At 40.3% G+C, this 13,478-nt stretch overlaps 1 protein-coding gene and 1 pseudogene across 2 annotated transcripts; one reads left to right on the top strand and one right to left on the bottom strand.

The window, feature by feature from the left end:
* Positions 1–384: 384 nt before the first annotated feature.
* ZNF630 (zinc finger protein 630) lies at positions 385–12,896 on the bottom strand. Of its 2 annotated transcripts, XM_072815741.1 has the most exons (5): positions 12,319–12,896; positions 8,591–8,694; positions 3,132–3,258; positions 2,776–2,871; positions 727–2,588 (listed from the first exon to the last, which is right to left on the bottom strand). In XM_072815741.1, exons 2-5 carry the CDS (start codon positions 8,603–8,605, stop codon positions 862–864), a joined length of 1,965 nt encoding a protein of 654 aa, XP_072671842.1. In that variant the 5' UTR covers positions 8,606–8,694; positions 12,319–12,896; the 3' UTR covers positions 727–861. The 2 variants fall into 2 exon arrangements, with proteins under 2 accessions (XP_072671840.1, XP_072671842.1); XM_072815739.1 differs by lacking the exon at positions 8,591–8,694 and having other exon boundaries at positions 385–2,588; positions 12,319–12,895.
* LOC140628933 (small nucleolar RNA SNORD22) lies at positions 7,045–7,158 on the top strand (annotated as a pseudogene).
* Positions 12,897–13,478: the final 582 nt, after the last annotated feature.

The following is a 13,478-nucleotide window of genomic DNA, read 5'->3' as shown; positions in this document are numbered from 1 at the left end:
AAAACATTAGTATTAGTTTACCTAATTGAAGAAAAAGAAGTCACAAATAGCCTCTATGAAAAATGATAGTGGAGAAATAACTACATATGTAGAGAAAATTAAATGAATCATATGAAATAACTATGCTTAAAATATCACAAATATATTAAGAATTTTGAGAAAATGGATGACTTTTATGAAAATTACAGGGATTCATATATCTATATCTATATATTGACAGATATATCAACATAAATACATATGTAATCTAGAGAGGGAAAATATGATGAAAGAAATACAGAAAGATGACAATGAGATTGCCTTCAAATAATGTACCATACCCAAGTAAATTCAAGGAGAGTTCTACAAAGGACCTTCAAGGACCAAATAACACCAAAACAGTGCTAATTCTTCCAGATACATTTTATTCTGTGAGAGGAGATGGGATACTTTGAGGGTGAGCAAATGCATTCCATATTTAGAGTGTTTAAAATATTCTGAGAGCCAGATCAGATCATTCTGTGGAGGGGTAATCAGAAATATTCAGGAATGGGGTACCTGGGTGGCATAGTCAGTTAAGCATCCGACTCTTGATTTCGGCTCAGGTCATGATCTCAGACACCTGACATCTAGTTCCTCATCAGGCTCCAAGCTCAGCACAGAGACAGCTTGTCCCTCTCCTTCTGCTCCTCACCCCTGCTCAAATAAATAAATAAACAAAATCTCTAAAAAAAAAAAAAACACTTAGGAACAGATCTGTCTGTTCTACAGTTAAGGAGGTGCCGCATTTTTTTCATGACCAACATATCCGTAGGATTTCTGTTCAGTGTGAGATTTTTCATGCACAGTGAGATCTGCCTTTTGGGAAGGCCCTTCTCACAATCAGTACATAGAGGAGGTTTCTCTCCTATGTGGATTCTGTTGTCTAGTGAGGTGTATATGCTGGCAGAATACCTTCCCACATTCACTGCATTTGGAGGGTTTCTCCCTCATGTGTGTTCTCTCATATGTGATCATCTGTGATTTCCGAGAAAAGGCCATCCCGTATTCAGCAGATTCAGAGGGTTTCTCCCTTGTATGAGCTCTTTGATGTACAACTAGTGGAGACTTCTCCCAGAAGACCTTTCCACACTCACTACATTCATATGGTTTCTCTCCAGCATGAGCTCTCTGATGTATAATGAGGTGTGATTTCAGGGAAAAGGCCCTTCCACATTCCATACACTCATAGGGTTTCTCCCCTGTATGAATTCTCTGATGAATAATGAGGGGCGATTTCTGGGAGAAGGTTTTGCCACAGTCCCTACACTCATAGGGTTTTTCCCCTGTATGAATTCTCTGGTGTATAACAAGAGGTGATTTCTGAGAGAAGGCTTTTCCACATTCTGTACATATATAAGGTTTCTCTCCTGTATGAAGCCTTTGATGTCCAGTAAGGTGTGACTTTTGGGAAAAGGCTTTTCCACAGTCAGTACATACATAAGGTTTCTCTCCTGTATGGATTCTTTGATGCCCTATGAGGTGAGACTGCTGGCAAAAGGTTTTTCCACATTCACTACACTTATAGGGTTTCTCTCCAGTATGTGTTCTTCGATGGATGATGAGTTGTGTTTTCCGAGGGAAGGTTTTCCCACATTCGGTACATTCATAGGGTCTCTCCCCAGTATGAGTTATCTGGTGTATAAAAAGGTGAGACTTCTCACAGAAGGCTTTTCCACATTCACTGCATTCAAAGGGCTTCTCTCTAGCATGAACTCGCTGATGTATAATGAGGTGTGACTTCTGAGAGAAGGCTTTTTGACACTCAAAACATTCATAGGGTTTCTCTCCAGTGTGGACTCTCTGATGAACGATGAAGGGTGACTTCTGGGAGAAAGTCCTCCCACACTCAGTACATTCATAAGGTTTCTCCCCAGTATGAATCCTCTGATGCACAATGAGGTGTGATTTCTCGCTGAAGGCTTTTCCACAATCTCCACACACATAGGGTTTCTCTCCAGTATGAATTCTTTGATGTATAATAAGCTGTGACTTCTTAATAAAGCCTTTCCCACACTCACTACAAACATTGGGTTTCTTACCTGCTTGACCTTTCTTATACTGAATATGGACTTGTTTATGATTGACGACTTTTTCACATTGACTATGTCCACAGGGTTTCATGCCCGTGTAAATTTTCTCAGGCACAGAACAGGAATCACTATAGCTAGGTGATGTCCCACATCCAAATATCTCAATGGGGTTCTTTCTTGCATAGCTCCTACTGCATGTCAGCGAGTCTAAATTAGATTCCAAGCTCTTTTCACATGAATCAAAATCATGGAGTTTTTTACATGAAGGATCAAGGTCTATGCAGCCACCAAAAATTTTTCCAAACGTATTACACTTGGGGCCTTTCTCCCTGGCCACTGTTTCACGGCTAATGACTGTGATCTGCTTCAAAACTCTGTCTTGGTTTCCTTGATATCTATCTATCTGACCATCAATATGCCAGACTTTTAAGAGAGAGTACAATGAATTATCCTTTGGGGATGTTTCCATTATCTCCTTTTGAAACAAAAGTTCTTCAGAAATGACCTGCTGGGAAGAGTCAAAGCTTTCCTCCCTGTCTGAAAAAAGAAAAGATAAAATCAAATAGAAACCAAAAAAGGAAACAACAAATAGAAATGCTAGGAAAGTGCTGATGTAGGATGGATGTTATAAAGAAGGCCTAATGAATTTTAAGGAAGAAAGGAGGCCAAAGATGTCAGAGATAAAGAAAATACCCTCTCAGCCATCTACCCAATTCTCAATTACCTGAGTGAATCCACCTTGACAACTCACTCTTTTTGATCCATGGGTCCTCTTCATGTTCCAACTTGAAGATTATACCTGGTTTTATACCAGAACACCCTGTTAAGGGAAAATTATAATGGTCTTGGCCTTGGCAGCTCAGAAATTCATGAAGAAAAGAAGCAGTCTCAGGGGCCTCCCAGGAAAGATGGATCCTTAACTCACAAAAATAAATTCCAGATATACCAAAAATATAAACATAAAATATAAACTATAAAAGAAAGGACCCTATTAATGGAAAATCATAAAGGTCATGGCCTTGAAAGCTCAGAAGGATGAGGAGGATTTGCTTCATTGCTACATGGAGAATTTGTCCTTACCCACAGAGACCAGGTGGCTGTAGATCTCCAGCATCACATCTCTATGTAGGGTCTTCTGAGCAGGGTCCAGGTGCTGCCACTCTTCCTGGGTGAAGTCTACAGCCACATCCTCATATGTCACTAGTTCCTATAACAGCACATTCCTATACAATCTGCTCATTCTGATCATTTTTATCACACTAATACATGTAGGATACCTAATTAGCATTTTGTGTAGCTATTAATGAGAAAAACTGTAAAATTCTGCCATTAGCAAGAATAGCTAGTGGAACAGAATGAACAGTCTAAAACTAGATGTAAATAAATGAGAAATTTAATATATAATAAAGAGGTATTTTTTAAAAGATTTCATTTTAAAAATGAAAATGTGAGAGACACAGAAAGACAGAGATGCAGGCAGAGGAAGAAGCAGGCTCCATGCAAGAAGCTCAGTGTGGGACTCGATCCTGAGACTCCAGGATCATGCCCTGAGCCAAAGGCAGACGCTCAAGCACTGAGCCACCCAGGCATCCCTAAAGCAGTATTTTAAATAAGTGTTGAGGTGCCTGGCTGGTCAGTCAATGGAGCATGTGACTCTTTTTTTAAAGAGTTTATTTATTTATTCATGAGAGACACAGAGAGAGAGGCCGAGACACAGGCAGAGGGAGAAGCAGGCTCCCCAAAGGGAGGCCAATGTGGGACTTGATCCCAGGATCCCGAGATCACGACCTGAACCAAAGGCAAACACTCAACCACTGAGCCACCCAGGTATCCCTGGAGCATGTGACTTGATCTCGGGTTTGTGAATCTGAGCCCCAAGCTGGGTATAGAGATTACTTAAAAATAAAATTTATAACTAAATAAGTCCAGAAAAGACAGATTATTCAAAACTGGGTAGCTATCAGAAAAAAAAGTAAAGTTGGACTCCTTATTTCACACTATCCAAAAAAATAAATTTGAGATATAACAAAATTTTAAACAAAAAAAAGAAGTCATAAAACAAAGACAAGAGAGTTTTTAAAAATAATTTCAAAGTGGAGAAAACTCTTCTCACTAGGCATGGTACAAATCCAGATGCTACAAAGGAAAATACCGGTAAATTTGATTACTTTATGTATTGCATAGCAAAATATAAACAAACTCAAAGGGCAAGCAACTAACTGGGGAGTATATATGTGCACAACACATAAAATGGACAAAAAGCTAATTTCTTCAATTTATAGAACTCCTAAAAAGCAAGAAGAAAAAGACCAACAACTTAACCTTTTAAAAAATAATCAGAGGAGCAACCCGGGTGGCTCAGCGGTTTAGTGCCTGCCTTCAGCCCAGGGCATGATCCTGGAGACCCAGGATGGATTCCCACATCGGGCTCCCTGCATGGAGCCTGCTTCTCCCTCTGCCTGTGTCTCTGCCTCTCTTTCTCTCTGTGTCTCTCATGAATAAATAAATAAAATCTTTAAAAAATAAATAAATCAAAAATAAGCAGAGGACATGACCATCAATTCACAGAGAAGGAAATGCAAATGGCTTTTAAACATGAAAAATGATGTTCAACTTCATTCATGTGAAGAGAGATGTAAATGAAAACAAACAAACATCATATTTTTCTTACATATTATCAAAGATTAGAGTTTAAGAAGTCATGAAGTTGGTAAAGATATCAAAAAAGGAACACACTCAAATTATGGGTATACACTGGTACAATATATTTTGAAGGCAATTTATTTGACAATATCCATCAAATTTAAATGTATATACTATCTGATCAGCAATCCATTTCTAGAAATTATTCAACACATATACTCATATATGTGAGCAAAACAGCATATGTGAAGTCATTTCACTACAGTACTGTTTATAATTGCAAAATAATGAAGGCAACCTTATGGGGGATTGGATAAATTATGCTTCAATCCCCATAAGGGAATACCATTAACAACCATAAAAAGCAACAAGGAATGATATGTAACAATCTCTAAAATACACTGTTAGGTGAAAAAAAATTCATCTATTCAGCAAGCAGTTATTGAGACCCCACTGAATATCAGGCATTATTCTAGGAACTAGGGATACAGCAAAAAAGAAATCTGGCAAAAATATCTCCCCTCAAGCATCTCATATTCTAGTGAGAGGACACAGCCAACAAGACTGAGTGACAAATAGCCAAAAAAGAAAAGTTTGTAATGTGCACTTCAAAATTCATATCACTCATATAAAAAAGCTCATAGAAAGCAATAAGCAAAAGACTGACAAAAAGGGAGATTGACAGAGAAATTTTTAAATGGCAAATATGTGGGGAAAATGCCGAATTTCATTTAATCATTAATGAAAAGCAAATGAAAATAAGATACAATGTTCAACCATAAAAATAGTAAGAATGAAAAACACCGATGCTATTTAGTAGTAAGAAAAATATTGGGAAATGGGCCTCCTTGTAAATGATTTATAGCCACATGTAGAAGCTAATTATATAATATCAAAATACAATTTGAGAAACATCCTTTAAATTTTAAACAGGCTTTGCTCTCTGATCTAGCACAGTCATGTCCAAGAATTTGGTCTACATAAATATTTGATAAGGTTGTTCCTTTATTTGTGACTTTCCTGCTTTAGAGTCCTGGCTAACCTATGTACTAGCCATGCCCCTGCTTTTTTCTCTGAAAAACAGCGATAATAATAGTATCCAGCACAAAGTAATTCCATTATAACGTATTATAATGGTGCCGGGCACAAAGTAAGCATTCAATAAACAGTAGCTGTAATTATTCTTATTCTTATTACTGTTAGACATCAAAGAAAAAAACAGAACAATAAAAGAGCCCATCAACAAGGGGCTGGTATCCTACAAACATTAAAAGAATATAGTAAAAGGATGCTAGGAACAATTTTATGACAAGAAATTTGACAATACAGATCTTAGGACAGCAGAGTATAACACGCAGGCCAAATATGGCCCAGAGAGCTAAGAATGGTATTTACACTTTTACATGGTTGAAGAAAAAAGCCAAAGGAGAATATTTTGTGGCATGTGAAAATTATATTCAAATTTTGTTGGATTACAGCCATGCTCATTGGTTTGCATATTGTCTACAGCTGCTTTCAACCTACAAAAACAGAGCTGAGTAGTTGCAATAGAGACCATATGGCCTACATGCCTAAAATATTTCTATCTGGCCTTCTGCAGAAAAAGTTTGCTGACCCCTGACTTAGACAAACTGGACAAATTACTTGAAAATCACAACTTAACAAAAGCAATATACAAAGAAACCGAAAATCTTAATGGTACTAAATATTTTCAGTAAGTCAAATTCATATTTAAAAACCTACTCACAAAGAAAACTCCACACCCTGATGACTTCACTGGAGAACTCTTCCAAATATTCAAGACAGAAATAATACTAATCTTACCCAAACTCTTTCAGAGAATACTCCCCAACTTGTTTTTTTTTTTTTTTAGAATTTTTTTTTTATTTTTATTTACTTATGATAGTCACACACAGAGAGAGAGAGAGGCAGAGACACAGGCAGAGAGAGAAGCAGGCTCCATGCACTGGGAGCCTGACGCGGGATTCGATCCCGGGTCTCCAGGATCGCGCCCTGGGCCAAAGGCAGGTGCCAAACCGCTGCGCCACCCAGGGATCCCCAGCTTGTTAAATAAAGTCAACATAACTGTGATTCCAAAACATAAACAAGAATACAAGAAAAAGTACAGACCAATATGTCTCATGGAACATGGTAGTAAAAATCCTCAACAAAATATTAATAGAAGACTGGCTTAGGGGGATCCCCGGGTGGCTCAGCGGTTTAGCGCCTGCCTTCAGCCCAGGGCGTGATCCTGGAATCCGGGGATCGAGTCCCACATCGGGCTCCCTGCAGGGAGCCTGCTTCTCCCTCTGCCTGTGTCTCTGCCTCTCTCTCTCTCTCTCTCTCTCTCTCTCATAAATGAATAAATAAAATCTTAAAAAAAAAAAGACTGGCTTAGGTGAACCCACTGGGGCTGGCTGGGGAAAAGGAGGAGGCTTGCTCCAGAAGGAACTGTCTGAGGGATCATAGGGATTTCTAAATATGGGAAAGGGGAATAAATCACTTGTTGAAGTCAATTGTACATATATTTTTGTAGGTCTAAAGAAAGAACAAAGCCTATATAACAGGAATCCAGTTCTTCAGGGATACCAAAAGGAAATTTTCAAGTCATTTTTTGTGCAATCTAGATGTGGAAATTAGCATACAATTGTTTGAACCTTGCTGAATAACAGTTCAACCTTCAAAAAAAAGACTGGCTTGATGATAATGATGAGGAGGAGATGACAGAAATGGGTGAAGATTAACCATAGATATAACAAGATTGGCCACCAGTTAATAATATTTGCAACTGGGTGATAAGCACAAAGACGTTCACAAAAATCTACGTTTGTGTATGTTCAAAATTGAAATTTCCCATAATAAAATGTAAAAACTATATGTATTGGAATTTTTTTGAAGATTTTTATTTATTTGACACAGAGAGAGAGAGAGAGAGAGCAGGAGGATCAACAGGCAGAGGGAGAAAAAGAAGCAGACTCCCTGCTGAGCAGGGAGCCCAATGTGAGGCTAGATCCCAGGACCCTGGGATCATGACCTAGGTCAAAGGCAGACACTTAACCTACTGAGCCACCCAGGTGCCTGGAAATGTTTTAGCAATACATTCTTTTTAAGTTACAGAATATATAGTGTGTATGGTAAAGAAAAATACATGAAAATAATAAAATCACTAGCACACATTTATACATATATATCTATATACACAGAGGTTATATGTATCTGGAAAGAGCATCCCCAAACTACATAATACTAGTTATGCCAGAGGAGAGGGCAGAAGTTAGATTACAGAGATATTTCCCTTACTTTTTAAGTTTTACTTTGCAATATTATTTACATTCTTTGCACCATGTATAAATTACCCTTGCAAAGAGGGGATAAAAAGACATAAAATGGAAGAGCAAAGAAGGAAACTGGCCTTGCGTTGGAGCATGATCCCACAAACTATGAGATGATAACAAAGGGGCCATGGAAAACCAGGAAACCACCTACCCTCTAAGCCTCTGCCAGAAAATTTTAACTAAAAATAGCCTCTTTGAAACAACTACCGATAATACCACACTGGCCTTTAGGAAAACTCAACAATCAAATTTCTTAAGCTAAAGTCCCAGAAATCTTGACCTGCTGAAGAGCTAGACTGATAAAGTGATTTCTCTTGATGAAGAATGCAAACCATCTGATATATCCCTTTTGCCATTTTCACTGTGGCTGCCAGGAAGCTCAAAGGTAAAATGTTTAGCTCAGTTTATATGAAGCAAGGCCAGATAATCTATGTATCTTAACAGCAACTTTACCTGCATCTTGATCTTCTATTCTGTCTAGATTTCTCTAATTCTTATTGCCAATGTATTGCCCTTTCTCATTTTACTATGGGAAAACCAAGTGGGAAACAAACAACTTACCTGGGACTCAGTCATTTTCTGTTTGTCTTTGGAAAGCAATTGGGGGTGCAGTGGGGTACAGAAGAGTCTTCAGAGACCAAGCTGGGTTAACTACTCTTCAATGGCTGAATGTAGAATGTGTTGCTTGTTAATTTATTGCTAACTTGTGTTTATCATCTGACCAGCAATTCCATTTCTAGAACTTTATTCTAAGGTAATAATCATGGATTGTGCAGAGATTTAACTGAAGGAACTTTCATCACAGCTTTGTCTTTAACACCGTAATTCTGAAAATATTCTCAAAATGCCCAATCGCTGAGGACTGAGAAAATAATTTATGGAACCTCCAAGAGATAGAAAGGCAGGTGACCATTTAAAGTAACACCAAAGACAATTAAGAGGCTCAAAAGATACAACAACCAACTGTAAAGTATGGACCTTGTCTAGATCTTAATTTGAACAGATATAAAAATCTTTGAGATAATCATTAAAGTTCGAACCCTGACTAGATATTTGATATTAAGAAATGTAACCAAAGGGATCCCTAGGTGGCGCAGCGGTTTAGCGCCTGTCTTTGGCCCAGGGCGCGATCCTGGAGACCCGGGATCGAATCCCACATCGGGCTCCCGGTGCATGGAGCCTGCTCCTCCCTCTGCCTGTGTCTCTGCCTCTCTCTCTCTCTCTCTGTGTGTGTGACTATCATAAATAAATAAAAATTTTAAAAAAAAAGAAACTATTATAAAAAAAAAAAAGAAAAGAAATGTAACCAAAAAAAAAAGGAAATTTAACCAGTGATGATCTGACGTTACTATTGTTAAATATTTTACCTCAAATAATAATATTGACATTTAAGACCTTATCTTTTACAAATACATGATGAAGTCTTTTTTTAAGATTTTATTTTTTCATGAGAGACACAGAGAGAGTGGCAGAGAGAGAGGCAGAGAGAGAAGCAGGCTCCCCGAGAGGAGCCTGATGTAGACCTCAATCCCGGGCCCTAGGGATCACAACCTAAGCCAAAGGCAGACGCTCAACCACTGAGCCACCCAGGCACCTGCATCATGATACATCTGGGATTTCTTTCAAAATAATAAGGACTACATATGTAAAGATTCATTCAACTATACACTTAATATTTGTGCATTTTATGTTATCAGTAACAAAGAAAAAACAATCTGGGAGGGAGAAATAAATGGGTGATCTAAATTAGGAATTGGAAAACTTTCTCTGTATAGAGACAGATAGTAAATATTTCAGATTTGTGAAGCCTACAGTCTCTGTTGCAACCACTCAGAGATTGAAAGCAGCCACAGACAATACGTAAGCCAATTCTGTTTATTGGCTGTGTTCTAATAAAACTTCATTTATGGAACACGTGGGTGGCTCAGTTGGTTAAGCCTCTGACTCTCGGTTTCAACTCAGGTCATGATCTACAGGTGGTGAGATCAAGCCCTGCATGGGGCTCTGCACTGAGCGTGAAGCCTGCTTGAGATTTTCTCTCTCTCCCTCTGCCCCTCCACTCCCACTGCTCTCTCTCTCTGTAAAAAAAGAAATTTTAATACTACTGTTTAAAAACTTCATTTAGTAACACTATAATTTGAATTTTAATCATTTTCATGTCACAAAATATTCTTCTTCTGATTTTTTCCAAACATTAAAAAATGTGAAAACCATTTGTAGCATACGGCTGTATAAAAACAGCACGAGGCCAGATATGGCCCACTGCCTAGTTTTCCATCCCCTGGTCTAGATGAAACAACAGTGGCCATCGGGTGATGATTGATAAGACTGGGTGATGGACATAATGGGAGTTTATTATATAAGTCCCTCTATTTTGCTGAATGTTTGAAAATTTCCATAGAAATAAGCTTAGTAGGGATCCCTGGGTGGCGCAGCGGTTTGGCGCCTGCCTTTGGCCCAGGGCGCGATCCTGGAGACCCGGGATCGAATCCCACATCGGGCTCCCGGTGCATGGAGCCTGCTTCTCCCTCTGCCTGTGTCTCTGTGCCTCTCTCTCTCTCTGTGACTATCATAAATAAATAAAAATTAAAAAAAAAATAAGAAATAAGCTTAGTAGTATTATGGAAATAAAGTTAATAGCATGGAAACATAGCTACAAAATGAAGAAGAGGCAGATCACAAGATCACACTCCCAATTATTTAATAATATCTGTTCCCCAAGACATCACAATGGTTTGTGGCCCTCCAGATATCAACCCTACCTGACAAAATCTTATTCCTTGGCATTTAATTTCCTTTATTCTATTTTCTTGGCTATTACATGAATAGAACTGACCTTGAGTTCATGGAAGATCCATGAAATATATCCAAGATCAGTGCTACAAAACCAAGGTGAATAAATAATAATCAGGTATTAACTCACTTAACATCCCAAGCCTCAAAGGATAGACTCTGCTATTATTCTCATTTCACAGTGAGGAAACTGAAGCCTAAAGAGGTTGAGTGACTTCTCTATGATCACACAGCCAGTGACCAGGGGGTGGGGTGGTGGGAAAACAAAAAGCAGAGAACTCCTCCCTAGATGTCATGGCATCAAAGTTTTCAGAGATGCAACTCTGTTTATTTCTGAATGCCCTAAAAAACTAATTCTCATCCTAAATTACAAAGGACATTGTCTGATTTTTAACTTGAGAATAACGAAACTAAATTTACATCGTGCTTTACAGTTCAAAGTTAACTTGAAACCTTAATATTAGGATGCCTGGGTGGCTCAGTGGTTGAGCGTCTGCCTTTGGCTCAGGCATGATTCCCAGGTCCTGGGATGGAGTCCCGAGTCGGGCTCCCTGCATGGAGCCTGCTTCTCCCTCTGCCTGTGTCTCTGCCTTTCTCCCTGTGTGTGTCTCTCATGAATACATAAAGAAAATCTTTTAAATAAATAAATAAATAAATAAATAAATAAATAAATAAATAAATAAATAAAACCTTAATATTCAAAGACACAAGGAAAAGAGAAGCCAAAAATCAAGGAAATATTTGCAAAACACGGATCATTGATAAAGGAGTAGTATCAGAATATATAAAAACAAGCCCTACAAATCAATAAGGCAAACATCCAATAGAAAAATGAGCAAGAGATGTGAACAGGTGCCTCACAAAGAAGGATCTAAGAGATCAAAACATATATGAAAAAGTAGTCATCAGGGAATTACAAATTAAAGCCTGGATGTCTGACCCCTCCATTGGAATGTTGCCACCACAAGGGCAAGGATTTTTGTTTATTCATGGATGTATTATTGATCTCAAAGAGCCACCCATCATGGACCACACAGAATCCCAACATTGACACTACATACTCCCATTCCTGTCCCCATAGACTCTCATTACTCACCCTAAAGACCACCCCATTGCCCCCCCAGACCCCCCATCATTCACCCAACAAACTCTCCATCACTCACCTTACAAACCCCTTTCACTCACTCCCTTGAAAACTTATCACTCACCCTAAGACACCATTGCTCACTGGATAGACTCTCCATCACTCAGCCCAGACTCCATTCATTCACCCCCACAAACCCCTTTCCCTCACTTACTAGAAACCCCATCATTCACCCTGCAGACCCCATTGCTCACTTCCATAAACTCATCACATATCCCACACACAGTCCTACGGACTCCCTTCCCTATCACTGCCCTCTACATCATTCAGTCCAAAGGACCCCCTCATTAGTCCTTCCACATGTCCCCATCACTGACCACACAGACCCACATCACTCAACCGGGCCCCTCACCCTGGCTCTGCTCTCAGGACCCCAAAGCTCCTTCTCAAGTCGAGCTTGGCTCCCTGCTTGCACAAATGGGCTCAACATCGCCCAAAATTCCCTTTCTCCTCCAGCCCTCCTGGTGGGTCTGGATGACGCATCAGCTTATCTTTCGCAGGCTCAGAAACAGCCTCCAAGCCGAGCTCTACCAGTAACAAAAATGGCGGCATTCAGTCTGCGCCGGGAACTCTGCCGGCCAGGAAAATGGCCAGGGCCTCGCACTGCTTCCTGAGGCTCCCATTCCAGCCAGAAGAGATTTGCGTTTTAGCGTCCGGGAAGTCCCCGTGCTATTTCCGAGGCAGGGTATTCGGAATTTGTGCTTCGAAAGCAGTGTGAGGCTCGGCTATGTAGCGACTGTTCCGGGCGGGTGAATGGGCGTTCCCGGCCATGGGCAAAGGCCGGGCCCGAGCAAAGGCGTGGCGACGGGCGGGTAGGGGAGTTCGGTGGGAACCGGGCCCAAGGGGGGCAGCGGGGAGGCAGTGGTAAGGCCCGAGGGTAGAAGCACCGCCCGGGAGACAGCTCGGCAGAAGCCACATTTCTAAACCTCTGGTGAAAGTGAAGTCTTTTGACATAACGTCTTCTCTCACTCGCACACCCCGCCTGCCTCTCACAGCTTAACGTCACCGCCGTCCAGCCTTCCTATTGTTCCTTCGATGGGGCGGAGCCCCCGACTCGTCTGTCACTCAAGGCTCCGCTTTACGGCGCTCCTGGTCTTCTATTGGCTCATTCGGACACAGAAGGCCCGCCCTTTCTTGTCACGCACAGGCCCGACTTTCTGCCCGGTCTCTTAAAGTGGGCTGATGTGGCTCTATTGCAGCCTTATTATCAAAGCTGAAAGAAGTATGAGAGGCAAAGGTTTATGGCTAAAACTTAAGGAGGCATTTGATTTTAGAAAACTTAACAGGGGATCCCTGGGTGGCGCAGCGGTTTGACGCCTGCCTTTGGCCTGGGGCACGATCCTGGAGACCCGGGATCGAATCCCACGTCGGGCTCCCGGTGCATGGAGCCTGCTTCTCCTTCTGCCTGTGTCTCTGCCTCTCTCTCTCTCTCTCTCTCTCTGTGACTATCATAAATAAATAAAAATTAAAAAAAAAAAAAAGAAAACTTAACAGAAGACTAGATCCTGGGCG

The sequence above is a fragment of the Canis lupus genome, chromosome X (assembly GCF_048164855.1).
Source record: "Canis lupus baileyi chromosome X, mCanLup2.hap1, whole genome shotgun sequence".
Lineage (NCBI taxonomy): Eukaryota > Metazoa > Chordata > Mammalia > Carnivora > Canidae > Canis > Canis lupus.
This window is presented reverse-complemented; position numbering and strand designations above follow the sequence as displayed.